At 40.7% G+C, this 24,343-nt stretch overlaps 1 protein-coding gene across 12 annotated transcripts in view; it reads left to right on the forward strand.

Moving 5' to 3' along the window:
• Window positions 1-713: 713 nt before the first annotated feature.
• Window positions 714-24,343, forward strand: part of LOC119730865 — a 31,089-nt gene continuing 7,459 nt past the window's right edge. For 7 of the 12 annotated variants that reach the window (XM_038203918.1, XM_038203921.1, XM_038203923.1 and 4 more), the window contains exons 1-21: window positions 714-866; window positions 5,028-5,094; window positions 10,901-11,029; window positions 11,509-11,601; window positions 11,706-11,939; window positions 12,438-12,566; window positions 13,050-13,142; window positions 13,241-13,474; window positions 13,963-14,091; window positions 14,568-14,660; window positions 14,765-14,998; window positions 15,528-15,656; window positions 16,131-16,223; window positions 16,329-16,562; window positions 18,803-18,931; window positions 19,406-19,498; window positions 19,604-19,837; window positions 22,626-22,754; window positions 23,231-23,323; window positions 23,429-23,662; window positions 24,155-24,283. In XM_038203918.1, coding sequence (XP_038059846.1) covers window positions 786-866; window positions 5,028-5,094; window positions 10,901-11,029; window positions 11,509-11,601; window positions 11,706-11,939; window positions 12,438-12,566; window positions 13,050-13,142; window positions 13,241-13,474; window positions 13,963-14,091; window positions 14,568-14,660; window positions 14,765-14,998; window positions 15,528-15,656; window positions 16,131-16,223; window positions 16,329-16,562; window positions 18,803-18,931; window positions 19,406-19,498; window positions 19,604-19,837; window positions 22,626-22,754; window positions 23,231-23,323; window positions 23,429-23,662; window positions 24,155-24,283 — 3,013 coding nt within the window. In that variant the 5' untranslated portion in view covers window positions 714-785. Of the gene's footprint in view, window positions 867-5,027; window positions 5,095-10,900; window positions 11,030-11,508; window positions 11,602-11,705; window positions 11,940-12,437; window positions 12,567-13,049; window positions 13,143-13,240; window positions 13,475-13,962; window positions 14,092-14,567; window positions 14,661-14,764; window positions 14,999-15,527; window positions 15,657-16,130; window positions 16,224-16,328; window positions 16,563-18,802; window positions 18,932-19,405; window positions 19,499-19,603; window positions 19,838-20,512; window positions 20,642-21,702; window positions 21,796-21,900; window positions 22,135-22,625; window positions 22,755-23,230; window positions 23,324-23,428; window positions 23,663-24,154; window positions 24,284-24,343 lie in introns of all 12 variants that reach the window. The other 5 variants (XM_038203919.1, XM_038203926.1, XM_038203924.1 and 2 more) reach the window with 5 other exon arrangements.

The raw sequence follows: 24,343 nt of genomic DNA on the forward strand, positions 1-24,343 counted from the left end.
TAACCGTTCCGGTGGCTTAGTGACTAACTCAAGTTTTATGTAAGCTCAAGTAAACTACCTGTACCGTGAACAAAAATATACATGTATATCATCTGCCTTCAGCCCCAGCGCCCCTTCAAAAAAAAATGTGTGAATCCCCAGGTGCCCCCAGAAGTGTAACCCTAGTTACGTCACTGTGTAGTACACGATGTTATCGCGTACATATTCATGACTTCGTATGGCGTTTTTTCAGGTCCTTGCATGTCCAGGTCATCGAAGAAAGAATAGCAATATTTGCTTCGAAAACAATCTTCTCTAAATGAACGTAACGACCAGATCGAACAGACTTGAATGGTGCAATAAGTGGTGCGTTCAGGTGCTCATAGTCATAGTGCTCAATGAAAGGTCATTGCGAGCGGGCGCCCCGTTTTAACGAAGCCGTGGGTCATGCCAGGATTAGCTCTTTACAGGCCTGTGGAAAATTCAAATTCAGGGTGATAAGTAATTTGAAGGTAAAATAAGCCTAAGCCCAATTAAAACAACTGAGGAGTAGTTTGTGGATGTCAGCGGTAAGCCCATTACGACTGAAAAGAAATACATAACTATTGCCTCGGTTTCAGATTCAATGTGCAGTTAACCATGCTCGGTTTTTTTTCCGCAAATATTATGGGATAGAGGCATTTGTCTGGGTATAAAACATAACACCTTCTGCCACTCCCTCAGTCTGGTGTGTGGTGTCACTAGCGTTCTCTAGGCTGCAGCGTGCTTGTTTTAACCGTTTTTCCTTCCAAGTTTCTGAAATCAAGATGAGATTGTTTCACTGGGTAGCTGCTGCTATATTGGTGCTGGGATTAGCGGGGTTCCAGATCGCCGACGCCTTGAACGGGGTAAGATTTTTCCTCTATGAACTCCATAACGAATGGCATTTGAGAGAAAGTTGGTAAGGGCAAGGGCAAAGCCGGGTTTCATACCTTTTAACAGCAATTTACTTCTCTGAAAGAAAACGTATCTTTCTTTTTGCCATATCATATCAACAATGCGCTTATTAAACATCAATTTTGATTGACAAAAAAAAAATGAATGAGATAACAGCGTCCAAAAAAACGCCCGTAGTTGGATAATTGTATTAATTCTGACTCGCAAAAAAGGAAATGCAAACGCTTTAATGGTTCAACATGGAATCTGGAAAAAAATAGTTATTTATTAAGAAACAATTAAGCTTACCGGTCCAAGGTGGACCAAAAACAATCGACAGTCGCTACTGGTCATTCTCAACTGGACAGCTTCAGTTGGTCAGTGGTTGGACAGTCCTAAGGCGAGCCATCAGATAACAGACCGTTCGGGTACCGGGTCCGGTATGCTAATTTCTTTCACCCCAATCGGTATGAAGCCAGAAGCCACCCGGTCACTGAAGCGTGACGCCCCAATCGGTCCAAACGGGTGACTCAGGGTTTCACAGTAGGCAACATAAATGAAGTCTGGCCATTGTTGGAGGATTATTCGGCCAGCTGGGATTACCAGCGGCAACTTCTTTGAAGCTCATCACAGTCATTGTTGCCTACTGGAGGATTAGCGCGTCACAAATTGGTTCCTTTGTGATGAGCCAGAGCCATGGTGCAGAAGCATGGTGGAGTTAATCCAGGCCGATCGGTTCCATGCAAGGTCCCAATCCCTTCAACATACTGGGCGGGCTCAACCCCGAACGGTCCGGGGAGGGATTCTAATTTGAGGGTTCGCCTAACTTGATAGTTTAGAACATAATGTACACCTTGTGACCCAGTCAGTCGCTGGGTGGGTGCTAGGGTGGGTGGTGAGTTTGTTTCTGCATTCAATAGGGGACGTTGAACAATAGAGGACAATAGGGTCCCCAATTCCCGAGAGGTCCCCAATTTGGATTCGTGTACAAAACATATCGGAGGTCTCCCTAAAAAGTTAGAGAACAAACAAAAGAGGGGGGTCCCCGATTGCAGGCAAATACACACTTCCATGAACGAATAAACACTGCCTTAGGGGATACCGGAACAATGGGAGGTCCCCATAAGGAATGCCCACCGACTTGCGGGGTACCGTTTTGGTACCCCACAAGTTTTTCACGAAATATATAAATGGATTTTACTCAAAAAATAGGAATTTCCGAGGTGGGTTTATCAGTCACAAATGGAAGAGTTTTAGAAAAGGGATATTAAGTCCGAATTTCAGCCCAGGAAATTAATTCTGGTTAAAGTAAGAGCATTTTGAAATTAGTGTGCGACATTTTAAAATTCTAGTACACGAAAACAAAGGAAGTACCCCACTTCTCTGGGTGTAAGCGTGTGTGTGTGGGTGGGTGCACAGATCCTAGACACCAGTATAAACGACTGTTGTGAGCTCTAGTACAAAATGCACTCAGTGGATTTGCCTTAATTGGTTAGACGCGTGATAACAGGCATTAATACCCGTTGGCGCGTAATCGCGAATTTTCCAGATGTGCCATTGTGTTGGGTTTTTGCACGACATCTAAAACGGAAATATTCATAAAACTGTAAGTTAAACTACTTCTTAATTAAAGATATAATTGTTCCCAATTATAAAAAAAAAAAAAACTTCAGGATATAACAAATGGTATTGTGCAGTTTTTGTCGTCATAGATGAAGTATTTACCCGGGAAATAAACGTCAAATTTCGAGGAGAACACCGTTTACCCAAATTTCGTTTTTAATTAGGCTTTTATTAAAAAGTTTTAGAGAGATAGGATGCCGAACCGATGAAACAAAAGCGACATTTCATTGTTCATCTTAAAGCTAAAGATATTGTGCTCGGCATTACCATGGTTATGTAGTTATCACTTATCAGAATTCAATAAAAAAGACCAAAAACGTAGACTCATGAATATTCAAATATGTAATTCGCTGGCTTGACAAACTTTGAGGCCAGATCGTTCGAAGAGCCTTGCAAATCTGAAAGCCACCGCGCGCAGTGGTCTTTGTTGAAAAAGTATTCATGGTATTTGCCACCAGTACAGGCCGTTATCACGCTTCTAACCAGGAGTTGGGCCGAGTCGTTAATCCTTGTGTGTAGGATCCGTGGTGGGTGGGATGGTCGGTCGGTCGGTCCGTCCGTCGGTCCGTTGGTCCGTCGGTCAGTCAGAAGCAAGTAGGCAGCCCTTCGTGTTTATCTTCATAGGTATCATGAGGATTTTAATTTCCTTTACTCGAGACTTTCTAACATATTAAGTAATAAGTATTTTATGTTGATATACCGCCCAATCTATCAATTATTGCTCATATATAGGTGTTGTACATGTTTAAAAGTACATAATTTGGAAAGTGGTATTTATCTACATAATTCAACTTTAATGTTCTACAGGGTACGCTAACTGGTGACAGCAGTTGGCATATTGTAATATGAGTAGGCCTTCTTTAATTTATGAACATAAAACAGAAGTAAAATATATTCTAGACGCTATCGATATCGAACGCTGTAATTGATACAATGATGTTGCTGTGACATTTCACGGGGTAACGACGGAGCCGGTGAACAGTAATTATTTATACGTATTGGTACTTTTAAATTGATACCTAAGAGGTATTATTTTTGTTGGTGTAAATGTCGCTCAAGCCTGATGACATAAAAACAATTAAAAACGAAACTAGATCTATGTCTGTTCAAGGAACAGAACATAATGCTTTTCTGCGTTATGTTTTTTATGAGTTTAGGTTTTGTTTTCGTCCATATGGAGTCAGGAAAATTATATGCAATGAATATAGTGAATGACTTATTTGGCTGTTCTCGTAGTTATCCATCTTTAAGATGACTTCCCATGGTCCATGATGACGTCATCATTAATTGTTACTCCAATTTGTGTCTGTTACACCTTCCTGTGTATGTAGGTACCAAGTTCAAACCCAATCAGACTTACAGCTTTCTAGATATAAATCTTTAAATACACACAGTTAAGGTGACGTCACATGGCCATTGATGACGTCATCATGACATAACTTGTCTAGGGCCAACTTAAACTTTGGGGTCTTTGTCTGTGCCGGTTTGAAGTCAATCCGATTGCATTTTATGTCAAATTGTGCTGTTAAAATTAAATGTACATTGTTAAAAAAATATATAATAAATCAGGTGATGACGTCATCATGACCGATTTTGCATACTAACAACAGTATCTATCCACCATTTAAGTTTCAAGACGATCGGGTTAACCCGTATTTATGTGATTAAAACAAAGGTTGACGTCACACACTTGTCACATTTCTGTGCAAATATGTATGACCTAACATACCTATTACAAAAAGAATTTTAAATTTAGCTTGTTCTGGTGTTTAGATATGGCTTAAAGGTCTAAAATTCAAAAATCCATATAAAATCACACGATGATGTCATCATGACGCCATTTCAATTGTTAACCTGTAACACATCCCAGTCTACCTACATACCAAGTTTGAACACAATCCAACTTACAGTTCTCTAGATATAGTACTTTAAAATGTGCAACTTCAGGATGACGTCACGTTACCCATGATGAGGTCATCATGACGTCACTCTTCGGGACACGAGTTCACTATGGGGTCTTTACCTAAGTTTTATAGGAAAACGACTTTGTTTTATATTCAAAGTGATGGGCTGAAGACAAAATCTACAAAGTCTATCAGACCTGGGGGAGAAAACAATTTAAAAAAAATAAATAACAAAAATTAACCAAAACAAAGGCTTTTCCGCATTTAAGCGGAAGAGCAAATAAATAACTTGCGATGACGAATACGAGAAGGCTTTCGCCGTATCAGTTTAAAATTAGCCATATGTCTATTGGGACATTAACTTAAAATGTTGAGTTTGTGTTTCATCAGTTTGCCTAAAATTGTAAGACTATATCAGTGGGCCTATTGACTATTTCCAGATGGCTGGCAGTTACTAGGTGCCCCTTTGCACGCACATTTTCAGCAGGCAACACATCAGTTTACATCAATTTGTAGAGAGACCATCTGCCAACCTGGGCAGTATAAGTGCTAAAGGCATTTTTATATTACAAAGGGTCGGATTTTTCCTTGTTCATTAATTTTCAGGAGGAGGAGTTGCAATTCCTGGTTGATCGTGCCCTGATGGAAATAACCGAGGATAAGAAGTCCGAAGGTACGCGCACATATCAAATCAAGAAACAAGGATTTCTATATACATGTGTTGACGACCATTATGTCCGTTTGGTCGATTACGTCCGACAACAGATTTTGATGAGCGACGACCCAATGTGTCCGACGGCCGATTATGTCCGACCCATTATGTCCGACCCATTGTGTCCGACGTCCAATTATGTCCGACCCATTGTGTCCAACGGCCGATTATGTCCGACCCATTGTGTCCGACGTCCGATTATGTCCAACCCATTGTGTCCGGTGTCCGATTATGTCCGACCCATTGTATCCGACGGCCGATTAAGTCCGACCCATTGTGTCCAACGGTCGATTATGTCCGACCCATTATGTCCGACTGCCGATTATGTCGGACCAATTGTGTTCGACGGCCGATCGAGGATTTTGTTCAATTTGCATGTAGGTCTACATTGCTGATAATGTGTTAGGCAAATCTTATCTTTACCACTTAGTGTGATAAAGCGGCCGTATTTAGAAGCATTCACTCATTAAAGTAAGATTGGATTTGAACAGAATTGGATACCAAGAAGCTGATTTCCCCTAACCAATTGTGTACGGTTACCTCTGAAAGTTTGTTGTCATAATATTTTGGCGTCCTATGAAATCTGATTTATTTTATCCTCTAATTTAGGCTCTAATTACTCTCACAAATGACTTTTTAATGTCCTAATTATGTTTTGCACTCTATGAAGAAATCTCTTCATAGAATGCAATGTCCTAATTATGTTTTCCCCTTTATGAAGGAATCTCTTCATATGAAGGAATCTCTTCATAGAGTGCAATGTCCTAATTATGTTTTGCCCTTTATGAAGGAATCTCTTCATAGAGTGCAATTTCTACACTTATCGGAATCAGGACTCTGTAAATGGTTATAAAGGGCGGTGAGTAAAAGTGAAAAAATGAAATCCAGTAAAGCACCGCTCGAATGAGGGCGCCCTATCCCCAGGGCGTGCCGAGGACTGCATTTTACCAGAGGCAAGTTTTTTCTATTCTACTAAAGTCGGTCCTACATGGATAATTGCAGCGTATGGCGCAATACATGTACATTAAATAATTTAATGAATAAAACAACTCAGTGGAAGGAGTCACTGATGTAGTCTAGTGAATACTATGTGAACTGTCATTGCTTTTCTTTTCATTCATTATTTCTTTAATTCCTTCCCTTAACTAGGTTTTTTTACAGCAATTTAGGGCATTTTTCTTTTGTAGTGTGGAAATTTGGTTTGGAGAATTCTGACAAGTATCGATAAATGTAATAGGGTCATTCCATGTCAGACCAACGCACTTTTTTACCTCATGTCTTCCGATTTTGATAAAAATTGCTGTGCTTGTAGGTCCTGATGAGCAATGAATGCACACCAATTTTTAGACCGATCCGACCTACCATATGGTCAGGGAAGAAACCACAAAAAACGGACATTTTTAGGGTAAAATACCACCCTTTTGGTAGAAATATGTCAAAACCATGTAAATTTTTATCGAATATATGCGAATTGGTATCAAAATAATAAGAATCGCATGCTCAAACCAACTCTTTTGTAAAAATTAAATTTTGTGAAAAGTAGGTCACGTGACCTTTAATATGTTATCGTGACCTTTGACCCAATTTATGTACTAATGTATCATTCCAAAAATCAACGAAATGAAAATTACTTGATAGAGCATGTCTTCTTCTATCAGAATCCACTAAATATCAATTGGGGTCTTTAAAATTTACAACTTTATGACTATTCTTGTACAGTTGGTAGGTTACAAATGAGTTAATTTATAGACTTTACATTAGAAATCCACCCCCACAACTTACTATTCTGTTTCTAAAGCTACTTAAATTAATCTTGGTTTGGGAATTTCTCATGTTTAGGGCTGATGAGGTATAACCGGACTCATAATATATATTATCAGCAGTGGCGCACTCAGGATTTTGCTTTTTTTGTGTGGGGGGGGTGGGGCTCATAATTTGTTTGTTTTCAAATTTCTGTAGAAGATTGAACAAAAAAAATTAAGCCAAAATCAAACAAACAAATTGACAACCTTGGAGGGAGGAGGGGGGTTGGCTCCAGCCCCTAGAGCACCCCCCCCCCCGTTACTGTTTAGGGTACGCAACAGCTCTATGCTTTCTACCCGGACCCAGTACAGTAGACACACATCCAGGTGAAATTTATCTCGAAGGAAAAAATTGCCAAGTCTGTGAGACTCATTAAATTTCAAGAAGCGTAGTGATGAATGAGTAAGGTAACTTTGATTGCGATATTGAGTATTATCTTCAAGCAACCTTGAATCCTAGATCCTGATTAGTCCATCTATAGCAACAACAGTGTGATTTGATATAGTACTGCACAGCTATATTGCGCCCCAAATATCGAATGTACATGTACATGTATGTATTGTGTTCTTTTTATTTGCTGCTGAACGGTCCGATACACTATGCACCTACATCTGTCGCCACGTGCAATGTACGCATTCGACATCAAGTTTGCTTGAAGATAAATTCGTTATGGCTCGTGGAACACGGAATAATGTAGTGTGTCGAGTCGTATATTGGTCACAGCAGCATTGCATTGTTTCATATTCCAATATTCCAAGCGCGCTCGTTGGATATCTAATTATCAGTGGCACGGGGGGGGGGGGGGGGGGGGATCAAGGGACTTGAACCCACCCCCCTCCAAGGTTGTCAATTTGTTTGTTTGATTTTTTTTGTTCAATCTTCTACAGAAATTTGACAACAAAAAGCTATGAGCCCCCCCCCCCCAAATGCCAAATCCTGGGTGCGCCACTACTGATAATTTATATTATGAGTCTGGTTATACCTCATCAGCCCTAAACATAAGAAATGCCCAAACCAAGATTAATTTAAGTACCTTTAGAAACAGAATGGTAAGTTGTGTGGGTGGATTTCTAATGTAAAGTCATAAATTAACTCATTTGTACCCACCAACTGTACAAAAATAGTCATAAAGTTGTTAATTTTGAAGACCCCAATTAATTTTAAGTAGATTCTGATAGAGGAAGACATGTTCTATCAAGTAATTTTCATTACGGAATGATACAGTATTACATAAATTGGGTCAAAGGTCACGATAACATATTAAAGGTCACTTGATCTCCTTTTCACAAAATTTAATTTTTACAAAAGAGTTGGTTTGAGCATGCCATTCTTATTATTTTAATACCAAATTCGCATATATTCGATGAAAATTAACACGGTTTTGACATATTTCTACCAAAAGGGTGTCATTTTACTCTAAAAGTGTCCGTTTTTCGTAGTTTCTGCCCTGACCACATGGTTGGTCGGATCGGGCTAAAAATTGGTGTGCATTTATTGCTCATCAGGACCTACAAGCACAGCAATTTTTATCAAAATCGGAAAACATGAGGTAAAAAAGTGCGTTGGTCTGACATGGAATGACCCAATATCGTTTCAATTGTGCATAATAGTGGTAAAGAGCTGGCGATGTTTCGTTTAAACGGAGGGGCACAATTTTAAAAGTGCGAGACCTAAAATTCGAGATAATCTCGGAAGATAAGTGTATACTAAAAAAAAAAATCACGTATTGTAAGGTTGTGCGTTTACATTTTTTTTAATGGATGTGACCTTATATCAGGAGTGTGGTTTCGTTTTGGAATAAACATAGATGAAGAGATAACTATAGTGGCGAAAATGTGTAGGTACACGTTGACCTTTGGGCTAATTGTGCCCTTCTGGTAGCCAATTCGGGGCAACCTTATGAAAACTAACCCACACAGTCCCACTAAAAATATTAAAGCCACTGACGACTTTGGGTATTCTGAATATTGATAACAGTAGTAACTGTATTTTGAATATTGATAGCAGTAATAATTCAACGCAATCGACACAATTTTAATTAATTCGGCTTTTTAATCTTTGCCAATAAGATCAAGAGTAAATCTACAAATCATCCACTATCAATATCATTATCAACATCAACATTATCATCGCTGTATCATATACCGGTTTGATATTTACTCAAAATATAAATCAAGCGATTAACAAAAGGTATACGGTTTAACAGAAAAGCCGATACAAATGTACCGTTAACGCTGGCAGAGGAAAATCAAAGAAAAAACTATGAATTTGACAATTACAACCACAACGGCCTAACTTATTTCTTTAGATACTTCTTACTGTTAAATCAAATTCAATGCAAATCATAACTGTGGTTTTATGTATGACCCATCTCCTTTTACTGATATTAGTTTCATTAACGAAAAATACTGATTAAACCAGATTGCCCTACAGTGCCTAGAAATTTGTGTATAGACGGTTACAAGAAATAGTGATAACAAGGGCGATGATGCTGTTGATGACGATGAAGTAAACAAAGAATCTCGCCAACTACAGTAAGTATTAAACAAAATAGTTTTAACTACATAATACGTTTTAACTACATTTAACAAGAACTACATAATAATCATGTAAATAGCAAGAGTTTGAAAAATTGAAATGAAACTTAAAAACTTGGAAACACTTAAATATTAAGATGGGAACAGTGATGGAATTGTTCATTTGATGATAAAAGCAGAGAATCTGGCACACACAGTCAGCGTATGTCTTGAGAAATCTATTTGGCTATAGGGCCACTGCAGGTTTGTCCTTACAAAAAATATAGGTATAATAACAAGCAATGTCAGCCATTTTGAAAAGTTAGAAATTACTATATTCTACCTATAGTTTTTCAAATTACAAATCTGCGATGGCCCGAAAGCCAAATATATGCAGTTACAATCCAAAGATAATTTAATAATGTCAGCACACAACCGAATGAATCCGGCGTAATCGACCACGTACATACAATAAGCTTGGACGTATCCCGTCGTCGGACACCATGGGTAGAACATAATCGGCCGTCAGACATAATGGTCGGGAATAATCGGCCGTCGGACAATGGGTCCTGATTCCGATAAGTGTTGCAATTGCACTCAGTGAGGAATTTGCACTCTATGAAGAGATTCCTTCATAGAGTGCACAACATAATTAGGACATTAAAAGTCACTTGTGAGAGTAACTAGAGTGTAAAATAGAGGATGAAATAAATAAGATTTTATAGGACTCCACAATATTATGACAACAAACTTTCAGAGTTTACCGTACAAAATCGGCTTCTTGGTATCCAATTCTGTTCAAATCCAATCTTACTTTTATGAGTGAATGCTTCTAAATACGGCCGAATTGTCACACTTAGTGGTAAAGATAAAATTTGCCTGCCACATTATCAGCAATGTAGACCTACATGCAAATTGAACAAAATCCTCGATCGGCCGTCGGACACAATGGGTCGGACATAAACGGCCGTCACACTTAGTGGTAAAGATAAAATTTGCCTGCCACATTATCAGCAATGTAGACCTACATGCAAATTGAACAAAATCCTCGATCGGCCGTCGGACACAATGGGTCGGACATAAACGGCCGTCGGACATAATCGGCAGTCTGACATAATGGGTCGGACATAATCGGTCGTCGGACACAATGGGTCGGACATAGTCGCCGTCAGACATAATGGGTCGGAAATAATGGGCCGTCATGGGGTGCGACAAGGTTTCATGGGGGAGGGGACTAGAAAATAATTTCAAAAAAGGGTTAGTAGACTTAAGATAAGTAGTCTGAAGATGTTGTGTAAAGATTTCTCATCCAGCTTGACTAATTCAACATTCTTGTTTGTCAGATTGAAAGCTTGTGAACATAACTATAAGTATAATAAAGCCAGCTGCAGTAGGGTGTTTTTGTTGGAGAATTTTAATTGTTGGATTCTTACTTGTCTTCCAAACAGTTTCCCAAGCGTTCAGTATCGTTGGTAAGCCGGCTTTACAAAGCACATCCCATAGCAGTGGAAAGTTTCCAGCATCAAACGCAGTGGACGGCAGTCTGTCATCAGATGTCGCGTATTGTTCGCACACGGGTAAGATAATCAGCTTCATTAGTCGGAACAGTTGGGGTGCGGCCAGGCTGGACACTGCGAATGGGACTGGAAAACATCTGACCAGCGGTGGCGCTATTTATGTATTAGGCGTTACCCCTCCCTCTCCAGTAACGCTATTTTTTTTCCTGCTTGACTTTATATTTTGGGCTAACTTACTAATGAACGTTTGTGTGTGTTTTGAAGTTACCTAATCCCAAATCAGGTCGAAACACATCGCGAGGTGGCCTACGCAATCACATCTGTTAGGAAAATAGAAATACAATTCATTGTTGATTTTGTGCAGGACTCAAGTTTCTCTACTGAAAAAGTAAAGTCACGTTCCATATTGCGCATGCGTGAAACATATAACTTGACATAATTAAATTTCCAAATGATTTGAGATGTATTGATCAGGTCTAAATCGAATCTCGTTTGGTTTCCTTTCTTTACATTTTTTTTTACTAATGTTTGTTGCTTAGTTGGTGATAGTTCGAATCCATGGTGGAGAGTCGATCTTGGAGAAGACCACTGCATCAGCAAAGTCCGAATTCTGAACCGTGGAGACTGCTGCAGTAAGTATAACGATATCGAAAAATAATAGAAGGCTATAGTTATGAAAACATCAGGCAATATTGCAACAAACTGGCCAACTGAATGTTTGAACTTCCGTGTGCAGGCGAACGTCTGGAAGGCGCTGTTGTGCGTGCTGGTGACAACCCCCATGTCACCATCAACCCGACTTGTGGTTCACCTGTCACCGCTGCCCAAGCCCAACCACGTGGTGGTATCATCGAGTTTGCTTGCTCTCCGGCGTTGAGGGCGCGATACGTCAGCGTAAATATCCATGGTACGGGCACCTTGCAACTTTGTGAGGTGACGGTGGAGGAATTCTCCTTTGATCAATGCGTGGGTAAGTTTCACGATTAAAAGTCTCAACATCTTGTTTTTAAGATTGGAAAGGTAGCAAGCGTGTAACTTTAATTCTTGGTTGATCGTGCCCTGATGGAAATAACCGAGGAAAAGAACTCCGAAGGTACACACATTGTATCCAATCAAGAAACAAGGAATTCTATAGGTACATGACAAAACTTGCCATTTTTAAAGATAACGTTTGGATTTGAATGACGCTATTTTTTTTTTTGAGCCCGGTATGCTCTCAACATAATGATTACCTATGGTTGTTTACTTGTGGTGGGGCAAACTCGAAACTAATCTCAAAAAGATGTTAGTAGTCTTAGTTTCTGTAGATGTTGTGAAAAGATTTCTCATCCAGCTTGACTAATTCAACATTCTTGTGTGTCAGATTGAAAGCTTGTGACCATGACTATAAGTATAATAAAGCCAGCTGCAGTAGGGTGTTTTGTTGGAGAATTTTAATTGTTGGATTCTCTACTTGTCTTCCAAACAGTTTCCCAAGCGTTCAGTATCGTTGGTAAGCCGGCTTTACAAAGCACATCCCATAGCAGTGGAAAGTTTCCGGCATCAAACGCAGTGGACGGCAGTCTGTCATCAGATGTCGCGTATTGTTCGCACACGGGTAAGATAATCAACTTCGCCGGTTAGTCGGAAAAGTTGGGGCTGGGCCAGGCTGGACACCGCGAATGGGACTGGAAAACATCTGACCAGGGGTGGCGCTATTCATGTATTGGGCGTTACCCCTCCCCCTCCAGTAACGCTAATTGTTTTCCTGCTTAACTTATTTTGGGCTAACTTACTAATTAACGTTTGTGTTTGTTTTGAAGTTACCAACCCCCAAATCAGGTGGAAACATATCTCGTGGTGGCCTGCGTAATCACATCTGTCAGGAAAATAGCAGTACATTTCATTGTTGATTTTGTCCGGGACTCAAGTTTGTCTACTGAAAAATGTAAAGTCACGTTCCATATTGCGCATGCGTGAAACATGTAACGTGACATAATTGAATTTACAAACGATTTGCGATGAATTTATAAGGTCTAGATCGAATCACGTTTGGTTTCCTTTCTTTAGATTTTTTTTTTTACTAATGTTTGTTGCTCAGTTGGTGATAGTTCAAATCCCTGGTGGAGAGTCGATCTGGGAGAAGACCACTGCATCAGCAAAGTCCGAATTCTGAACCGTGGAGACTGCTGCAGTAAGTATAACGGAATCCAAAAATAAAGAAGGCTATAGTAATGAAAACATCAGAGAATCTTGCCCAAAATAACTGATTGTTTGAATTTCCATGTGCAGGCGAACGTCTGGAAGGCGCTGTTGTGCGTGCTGGTGACAACCCCCATGTCACCATCAACCCGACTTGTGGTTCACCTGTCACCGCTGCCCAAGCCCAACCACGTGGTGGTATCATTGAGTTTGATTGCTCTCCGGCGTTGAGGGCGCGATACGTCAGCGTAAATATCCATGGTACGGGCACCTTGCAACTTTGTGAGGTGACGGTGGAGGAATTCCCCTTTGATCAATGCGAGGGTAAGTTTCACGATTAAAAGTCTCAACATCTTGTTTTTAAGATTGGAAAGGTAGCAAGCGTGTAACTTTAATTCTTGGTTGATCGTGCCCTGATGGAAATAACCGAGGATAAGAACTCCGAAGGCACACATATATATCCAATCAAGAAACAAGGAATTCTATAGGTACATGACAAAAAGTGCCATTTTTAAAGATAACGTTTGGATTTGAATGACGCTATTTTTTTTTGAGCCCGGTATGCTCTCAACATAATGATTACCTATGGTTGTTTACTTGTGGTGGGGCAAACTCGAAACTAATCTCAAAAAGATGTTAGTAGTCTTAGTTTCTGTAGATGTTGTGAAAAGATTTCTCATCCAGCTTGACTAATTCAACATTCTTGTTTGTCAGATTGAAAGCTTGTGACCATAACTATAATAAAGCCAGCTGCAGTAGGGTGTTTTGTTGGAGAATTTTAATTGTTGGATTCTTACATGTCTTCCAAACAGTTTCGCAAGCGTTCAGTATCGTTGGTAAGCCGGCTTTACAAAGCACATCCCATAGCAGTGGAAAGTTTCCAGCATCAAACGCAGTGGATGGCAGTCTGTCATCAGATGTCGCGTATTGTTCGCACACGGGTAAGATAGACAACTTCGTTAGTCGGAGCAGTTGGGGTGGAGGGCCGGCTGGACACTGCGAATGGGACTGGAAAACATCTGACCAGGGGTGGCGCTATTCGTGTATTGGGCGTTACCCCTCCCCCTCCAGTAACGCTAATTGTTTTCCTGCTTGACTTATTTTGGGCTAACTTACTAATTAACGTTGGTGTGAGTTTTGAAGTTACCAAACCCCGAATCATGTCGAAACATATCTCGAGGTGGCCTACACAATCACATCTGTTAGGAAAATAGAAATACATTCATTGTTGATTTTGTGCAGGACTCAAGTTTGTCTACTGAAAAAGTAAAGTCACGTTCCATATTGCGCATGCGTGAAACATATAACTTGACATAATTAAATTTCCAAATGATTTGAGATGTATTGATCAGGTCTAAATCGAATCTCGTTTGGTTTCCTTTCTTTACATTTTTTTTTACTAATGTTTGTTGCTTAGTTGGTGATAGTTCGAATCCATGGTGGAGAGTCGATCTTGGAGAAGACCACTGCATCAGCAAAGTCCGAATTCTGAACCGTGGAGACTGCTGCAGTAAGTATAACGGAATCGAAAAATAATAGAAAGCTATAGTTATGAAAACATCAGGGAATATTGCAACAAACTGGCCAACTGAATGTTTGAACTTCCGTGTGCAGGCGAACGTCTTGAAGGCGCTGTTGTGCGTGCTGGTGACAACCCCCATGTCACCATCAACCCGACTTGTGGTTCACCTGTCACCGCTGCCCAAGCCCAACCACGTGGTGGTATCATCGAGTTTGATTGCTCTCCGGCGTTGAGGGCGCGATACGTCAGCGTAAATATCCATGGTACAGGCACCTTGCAACTTTGTGAGGTGACGGTGGAGGAATTCCCCTTTGATCAATGCGAGGGTAAGTTTCAAGATTAAAAGTCTCAACATCTTGTTTTTAAGATTGGAAAGGTAGCAAGCGTGTAAGTTTAATTCCTGGTTGATCGTGCCCTGATGGAAATAACCGAGGATAAGAACTCCGAACTCCACCTCATGAAAACATTCCATTTTATGTAACTCCGAAGGTACGCACATATATATCCAATCAAGAAACAAGGAATTCTATATAAATGACAAAATTGCCATAGTTTTATGATAACGTTTGGATTTCAATGACGCTATTTTTTTGGAGCCCGGTATGCTCTCAACATAATGATTACCTATGGTTGGCTTACTTGTTGTGGGGCAAACTCGAAAATAATTTCAAAAAGATGTTAGAAGACTTAGTTTCTGAAGATGTTGAGTACAGATTTCTCATCCAGCTTGACTAATTCAACATTCTTGTTTGTCAGATTGAAAGCTTGTGACCATAACTATAATAAAGCCAGCTGCAGTAGGGTGTTTTATTTGGAGAATTTTAATTGTTGGATTCTTACTTGTCTTCCAAACAGTTTCCCAAGCGTTCAGTATCGTTGGTAAGCCGGCTTTACAATGCACATCCCATAGCAGTGGAAAGTTTCCAGCATCAAACGCAGTGGACGGCAGTCTGTCATCAGATGTCGCGTATTGTTCGCACACGGGTATGATAATCAACTTCGTTAGTCGGAAAAGTGTGGGTGGGGCCAGGCTGGACACTGCAAATGGGACTGGAAAACATCTGACCAGGGGTGGCGCTATTCGTGTATTGGGCGTTACCCATCCCCCTCCAGTAACGCTAATTGTTTCCTGCTTGACTTATTTTGGGCTAACTTACTAATTAACGTTGGTGTGTGTTTTGAAGTTACCTAACCCCAAATCATGTCGAAACATATCTCGAGGTGGCCTACGCAATCACATCTCTTAGGAAAATAGAAATACATTCATTGTTGATTTTGTGCAGGACTCAAGTTTGTCTACTAAAAAAGTAAAGTCGCGTTCCATATTGCGCATGCGTGAAACATATCACGTGACATAATTGAATTTTCAAACGATTTCAGATGAATTGATAAGGTCTAGATCGAATCTCGTTTGGTTTCCTTTCTTTTTATTTTGTTTTACTAATGTTTGTTGCTTAGTTGGTGATAGTTCGAATCCATGGTGGAGAGTCGATCTTGGAGAAGACCACTGCATCAGCAAAGTCCGAATTCTGAACCGTGGAGACTGCTGCAGTAAGTATAACGGGAGTCCAAAAGTAATAGAAGGCTATAGTTATGAAAACATCAGGGAATATTGCACCAAAATGGCCAACTGATTGTTTGAACTTCCATGTGCAGGCGAACGTCTAGAAGGCGCTGTTGTGCGTGCTGGTGACAACCCCCATGTCACCATCAACCCGACTTGTGGTTCACCTGTCACCGCTGCCCAAGCCCAACCACGTGGTGGTATCATTGAGTTTGATTGCTCTCCGGCGTTGAGGGCGCGATACGTCAGCGTAAACATCCCTGGTACGGGCACCTTGCAACTCTGTGAGGTGACGGTGGAGGAATTCCCCTTTGATCAATGCGAGGGTAAGTTTCATGTTAAAAGTCTCAACATCTTGTTTTTAAGATTGAAAAGGTAGCGAGCGTGTAACTTTAATTCCTGGTTGATCGTGCCCTGATGGAAATAACCGAGGATAAGATCTCCGACTCCATCTTATGAAAAAATTCCATTTTATGAAACTCCGAAGGTACGCACATATATATCCAATCAAGAAACAAGGAATTCTATATACATGACAAAATTGCCATAGTTTGAAGATAACGTTTGGATTTCAATGACGCTATTTTTTTTGGAGCCCGGTATGCTCTCAACATAATGATTACCTATGGTTGCTTAGTTGTTGTGGGGCAAACTCGAAAATAATTTCAAAAAGATGGTAATAGACTTAGTTTCTGTAGATGTTGTGTAAATATGTCTCATTCAGCTTGACTAATTCAACATTCTTGTTTGTCAGATAAAAAGCTTGTGACCATAACTAAAAGTATAATAAAGCCAGCTGCAGTAGGGTGATTTTATTGGAGAATTTTAATTGTTTTTGACTCCGAAGGTACACACATTATATCCAATCAAGAAACAAGGAATTATATATACATGCCAACAAATTGCAATTTGTTAACGATAAAATTTGGATTCAATAACGCTATACTTTGGAGCCCAGGATGTTCTCAACATAATGATCACATAACTTGTCTTCCAAACAGTTTCGCAAGCGTTCAGTATCGTTGATAAGCCGGCTTTACAAAGCACATCCCATAGCAGTGGAAAGTTTCCGGCATCAAACGCAGTGGACGGCAGTCTGTCATCAGATGTCGCGTATTGTTCACATACGGGTAAGATAATCAACTCCGTTAGTCGGAAAAGTTGGGGTGGGGCCAGGCTGGACACTACGAATGGGACTGGAAAACATCTGACCACGGGTGGCGCTATTCATGTATTAGGCGTTACCCCTCCCCCTCCAGTAACACTAATTGTTTTCCTGCCTGACTTATTTTGGGCTAACTTACTAATTAACGTTTGTGTGTGTTTTGAAGTTACCAAACCCCAAATCAGGTAGAAACATATCTCGAGGTGGCCTACGCAATCACATCTGTTAGGAAAAAAGAAGTGCAATTCATTGTTGATTTTGTGCAGGACTCAGTTTTTTCTACTGAAAAAGTAAAGTCGCGTTCCATATTGCGCATGCGTGAAACATATCACGTGACATAATTGAATTTTCAAACGATTTCAGATGAATTTATAAGGTCTAGATCGAATCTCGTTTGGTTTCCTTTCTTTTTATTTTTTTTTACTAATGTTTGTTGCTTAGTTGGTGATAGTTCGAATCCATGGTGGAGAGTCGATCTTGGAGAAGACCACTGCATCAGCAAAGTCCGAATTCTGAACCGTGGAGACTGCTGCAGTAAGTATAACGGGAGTCAAAAAGTAATAGAAGGCTATAGTTATGAAAACATCAGGGAATATTGCACCAAAATGGCCAACTGATTGTTTGAATTTCCATGTGCAGGCGAACGTCTGGAAGGCGCTGTTGTGCGTGCTGGTGACAACCCCCATGTCACCATCAACCCGACTTGTGGTTCACCTGTCACCGCTGCCCAAGCCCAACCACGTGGTGGTATCATCGAGTTTGATTGCTCTCCGGCGTTGAGGGCGCGATACGTCAGCGTAAACATCCCTGGTACGGGCACCTTGCAACTTTGTGAGGTGACGGTGGAGGAATTCCCCTTTGATCAATGCGACGGTAAGTTTCATGTTAAAAGTCTCAACATCTTGTTTTTAAGATTGGAAAGGTAGCGAGCGTGTAATTTTAATTCCTGGTTGATCGTGCCCTGATGGAAATAACCGAGGATAAGAACTCCGACTCCATCTCATGAAAAAATTCCATTTTATGAAACTCCGAAGGTACGCACGTAATATATCCAATCAAGAAACAAGGAATTCTATATACATGACAAAATTGCCATAGTTTTATGATAACGTTTGGATTTCAATGACGCTATTTTTTTGGAGCCCGGTATGCTCTCAACATAATGATTACCTATGGTTGGCTTACTTGTTGTGGGGCAAACTCGAAAATAATTTCAAAAAGATGTTAGAAGACTTAGTTTCTGAAGATGTTGAGTACAGATTTCTCATCCAGCTTGACTAATTCAACATTCTTGTTTGTCAGATTGAAAGCTTGTGACCATAACTATAATAAAGCCAGCTGCAGTAGGGTGTTTTATTTGGAGAATTTTAATTGTTGGATTCTTACTTGTCTTCCAAACAGTTTCCCAAGCGTTCAGTATCGTTGGTAAGCCGGCTTTACAAAGCACATCCCATAGCAGTGGAAAGTTTCCAGCATCAAACGCAGTGGACGGCAGTCTGTCATCAGATGTCGCGTATTGTTCGCACACGGGTATGATAATCAACTTCGTTAGTCGGAAAAGTTTGGGTGGGGCCAGGCTGGACACTGCAAATGGGACTGGAAAACATCTGACCAGGGGTGGCGCTATTCGTGTATTGGGCGTTACCCATCCCCCTCCAGTAACGCTAATTGTTTCCTGCTTGACTTATTTTGGGCTAACTTACTAATTAACGTTGGTGTGTGTTTTGAAGTTACCTAACCCCAAATCATGTCGAAACATATCTCGAGGTGGCCTACGCAATCACATCTCTTAGGAAAATAGAAATACATTCATTGTTGATTTTGTGCAGGACTCAAGTTTGTCTACTAAAAAAGTAAAGTCGCGTTCCATATTGCGCATGCGTGAAACATATCACGTGACATAATTGAATTTTCAAACGATTTCAGATGAATTGATAAGGTCTAGATCGAATCTCGTTTGGTTTCCTTTCTTTTTATTTTGTTTTACTAATGTTTGTTGCTTAGTTGGTGATAGTTCGAATCCATGGTGGAGAGTCGATCTTGGAGAAGACCACTGCATCAGCAAAGTCCGAATTCTGAACCGTGGAGACTGCTGCAGTAAGTATAACGGGAGTCCAAAAGTAATAGAAGGCTATAGTTATGAAAACATCAGGGAATATTGCACCAAAATGGCCAACTGATTTTTTGAACTTCCATGTGCAGGCGAACGTCTGGAAGGCGCTGTTGTGCGTGCTGGTGACAACCCCCATGTCACCATCAACCCGACTTGTGGTTCACCTGTCACCGCTGCCCAAGCCCAACCACGTGGTGGTATCATTGAGTTTGATTGCTCTCCGGCGTTGAGGGCGCGATACGTCAGCGTAAACATCCCTGGTACGGGCACCTTGCAACTTTGTGAGGTGACGGTGGAGGAATTCCCCTTTGATCAATGCGAGGGTAAGTTTCATGTTAAAAGTCTCAACATCTTGTTATTAAGATTGAAAAGGTAGCGAGCGTGTAACTTTAATTCCTGGTTGATCGTGCCCTGATGGAAATAACCGAGGATAAGATCTCCGACTCTACCTTATGAAAACATTCCATTTTATGAAACTCCGAAGGTACGCACATATATATCCAATCAAGAAACAAGGAATTCTATATACATGACAAAATTGCCATGGTTTGAAGATAACGTTTGGATTTCAATGACGCTATTTTTTTTGGAGCCCGGTATGCTCTCAACATAATTATTACCTATGGTTGCTTAGTTGTTGTGGGGCAAACTCGAAAATAATTTCAAAAAGATGTTAGAAGACTTAGTTTCTGTAGATGTTGTGTAAATATGTCTCATTCAGCTTGACTAATTCAACATTCTTGTTTGTCAGATAAAAAGCTTGTGACCATAACTAAAAGTATAATAAAGCCACCTGCAGTAGGGTGATTTTATTGGAGAATTTTAATTGTTTTTGACTCCGAAGGTACACACATTATATCCAATCAAGAAACAAGGAATTATATATACATGCCAACAAATTGCAATTTGTTAACGATAAAATTTGGATTCAATAACGCTATACTTTGGAGCCCAGGATGTTCTCAACATAATGATCACATAACTTGTCTTCCAAACAGTTTCGCAAGCGTTCAGTATCGTTGATAAGCCGGCTTTACAAAGCACATCCCATAGCAGTGGAAAGTTTCCGGCATCAAACGCAGTGGACGGCAGTCTGTCATCAGATGTCGCGTATTGTTCACATACGGGTAAGACAATCAACTCCGTTAGTCGGAAAAGTTGGGGTGGGGCCAGGCTGGACACTACGAATGGGTAGCATAAAATGGCACGACAGTAGAGCGCGTGATGAATATGCATGACTATGACGTCACTAGAAGCTCATGAGTAATATATCACGCACGGTACTAATAGATATACATGTAGATGCACACTGTATGTGCTGCATCCCACCGATGATATCACATTTAACAAGTCTTCTTTCTACTGTCGCGCCGCCACCCTCTAGTGTCGTCCCACTTACCAATGATATCACATTTAACAAGTCCTCTTTCTACTGTCGCGCCGCCTCCCTCTAGTGTCGTCCCACTTACCGATGATATCACATTTAACAAGTCCTCTTTCTACTGTCGCGCCGCCACCCTCTACTGTTGCCCCACTTACCGATGATCATCAAGTGGGACGACACTAGAGGTTGGCGGCGCGACAGTAGAAAGAGGACTTGTTAAATGTGATATCATCGGTGGGATGCAGCACATACAGTGTGCATCTACATGTACATGTATATCTATCAGTACCGTGCGTGATATATTACTCATGAGCTTCTAGTGACGTCATAGTCATGCATATTCATCACGCGCTCTACTGTCGTGCCATTTTATGCTACCCTACGAATGGGACTGGAAAACATCTGACCACGGGTGGCGCTATTCATGTATTAGGCGTTACCCCTCCCCCTCCAGTAACGCTAATTGTTTTCCTGCTTGACTTATTTTGGGCTAACTTACTAATTAACATTTGTGTGTGTTTTGAAGTTACCAAACCCCAAATCAGGTAGAAACATATCTCGAGGTGGCCTACGCAATCACATCTGTTAGGAAAAAAGAAGTGCAATTCATTGTTGATTTTGTGCAGGACTCAGTTTTTTTCTACTGAAAAAGTAAAGTCGCGTTCCATATTGCGCATGCGTGAAACATATCACGTGACATAATTGAATTTTCAAACGATTTCAGATGAATTTATAAGGTCTAGATCGAATCTCGTTTGGTTTCCTTTCTTTTTATTTTTTTTTTTACTAATGTTTCTTGCTTAGTTGGTGATAGTTCGAATCCATGGTGGAGAGTCGATCTTGGAGAAGACCACTGCATCAGCAAAGTCCGAATTCTGAACCGTGGAGACTGCTGCAGTAAGTATAACGGGAGTCCAAAAATAATAGAAGGCTATAGTTATGAAAACATCAGGGAATATTGCACCAAAATGGCCAACTGTTTGTTTGAATTTCCATGTGCAGGCGAACGTCTGGAAGGCGCTGTTGTGCGTGCTGGTGACAGCTCCCATGTCACCATCAACCCGACTTGTGGTTCACCTGTCACCGCTGCCCAAGCCCAACCACGTGGTGGTATCATCGAGTTTGATTGCTCTCCGGCGTTGAGGGCGCGATACGTCAGCGTAAATATCCATGGTACGGGCACCTTGCAACTTTGTGAGGTGACGGTGGAGGAATTTCCCTTTGATCAATGTGTGGGTAAGTTTCATGTTAAAAGTTTCAACATGTTTTTTTTACGATTTAAAAGGTAGCGAGCGTGTGACTTTAATTCCTGGTTGATCGTGCCCTGCTGGAAATAACCGAGGATAAGAACTCCGGAGGTACGCACATATATCCATTCAACAAACAAGGAATTATATATACATGACGAAAAATTGCCATTTTTTAAAGATAACGTTCGGATTTGAATGACGCTATTTTTTTGGAGCCCTGTATGTTCTCAACATAATGATTACCTATGGTTGTTTACTTGTGGTGGGGCAAACTAGAAAAAAAGTCAAAGAGATGTTAGCAGACTTAGTTTCTGACGATGTTGTGTAAAGATGTCTCATCCGGCTGACTAATTCAACATTCTTGTTTGTCAGATTGAAAGCTTGTGACTATAGCTATAAGTATAATAAAGCCAGCTGCAGTAGGATGTTTTTATTGCAGAATTTTAATTGTTGGATTCTTACTTGTCTTCCAAACAGTTTCGCAAGCGTTGAGTATCGTTGGTAAGCCGGCTTTACAAAGCACATCCCATAGCAGTGGAAAGTTTCCAGCATCAAACGCAGTGGACGGCAGTCTGTCATCAGATGTCGCGTATTGTTCGCACACGGGTAAGATAATCAACTTCGTTAGTCGGAAAAGTTTGGGTGGGGCCAGGCTGGACACTGCGAATGGGACTGGAAAACATCTGACCAGGGGTGGCGCTATTCATGTATTAGGCGTTCCCCCTCCCCCTCAAGTAACGCTAATTGTTTTCCTGCTTGACTTATTTTGGGCTAACTTACTAATTAACGTTTGTGTGTGTTTTGTACGTTACCAAACCCAAAATCAGGTCGAAACATATCTCGAGGTGGCCTACGCAGTCACATCTGTTAGGAAAAAAGAAGTACAATTCATTGTTGATTTTGTGCAGGACTCAGATTTTTGGACTGAAAAAGTAAAGTCACGTTCCATATTGCGCATGCGTGAAACATATCACGTGACATAATTAAATTTCCAAATGATTTGAGATGTATTCATCAGGTCTAGATCGAATCTCGTTTGTTTTCCTTTTTTTAGATTTCTTTTACTAATGTTTGTTGCTTAGTTGGTGGTAGTTCGAATCCATGGTGGAGAGTCGATCTTGGAGAAGACCACTGCATCAGCAAAGTCCGAATTCTGAACCGTGGAGACTGCTGCAGTAAGTATAACGGGAGTCCAAAAATAATAGAAGGCCATAGTTATGAAAACATCAGGGATTATTGCACCAAAATGGCCAACTAATTGTTTGAATTTCCATGCGCAGGTGAACGTCTGGAAGGCGCTGTTGTGCGTGCTGGTGACAGCTCCTATGTCACCATCAACCCGACTTGTGGTTCACCTGTCACCGCTGCCCAAGCCCAACCACGTGGTGGTATCATCGAGTTTGATTGCTCTCCGGCGTTGAGGGCGCGATTCGTCAGCGTAAATATCCCTGGTACGGGCACCTTGCAACTTTGTGAGGTGACGGTAGAGGAATTCCCCTTTGATCAATGCGAGGGTAAGTTTCATGTTAAAAGTTTCAACATGTTGTTTTTACGATTTAAAAGGTAGCAAGCGTGTGACTTTAATTCCTGGTTGATCGTGCCCTGCTGGAAATAACCGAGGATAAGAACTCCGGAGGTACGCACATATATCCATTCAAGAAACAAGGAATTATATATACATGACGAAAAATTGCCATTTTTTAAGATAACGTTCGGATTTGAATGACGCTATTTTTTTGGAGCGCTGTATGTTTTCAACATAATGATTACCTATGGTTGTTTACTTGTGGTGGGGCAAACTAGAAAAAAAATTCAAAGAGATGTTAGTAGAATTAGTTTCTGAAGATGTTGTGTAAAGATTTCTCATCCAGCTTGAATAATTCAACATTCTTGTTTGTCAGATTGAAAGCTTGTGACTATAGCTATAAGTATAATAAAGCCAGCTGCAGTAGGATGTTTTTATTGGAGAATTTTAATTGTTGGATTCTTACTTGTCTTCCAAACAGTTTCCCAAGCGTTCAGTATCGTTGGTAAGCCGGCTTTACAAAGCACATCCCATAGCAGTGGAAAGTTTCCAGCATCAAACGCAGTGGACGGCAGTCTGTCATCAAATGTCGCGTATTGTTCGCACACGGGTAAGATAATCAAAATCGTTAGTCGGAAAAGTTGGGGTGGGGCCAGGCTGGACACTGCGA

This window comes from Patiria miniata, unplaced genomic scaffold (assembly GCF_015706575.1).
Source record: "Patiria miniata isolate m_02_andy unplaced genomic scaffold, ASM1570657v1 HiC_scaffold_22, whole genome shotgun sequence".
NCBI lineage: Eukaryota > Metazoa > Echinodermata > Asteroidea > Valvatida > Asterinidae > Patiria > Patiria miniata.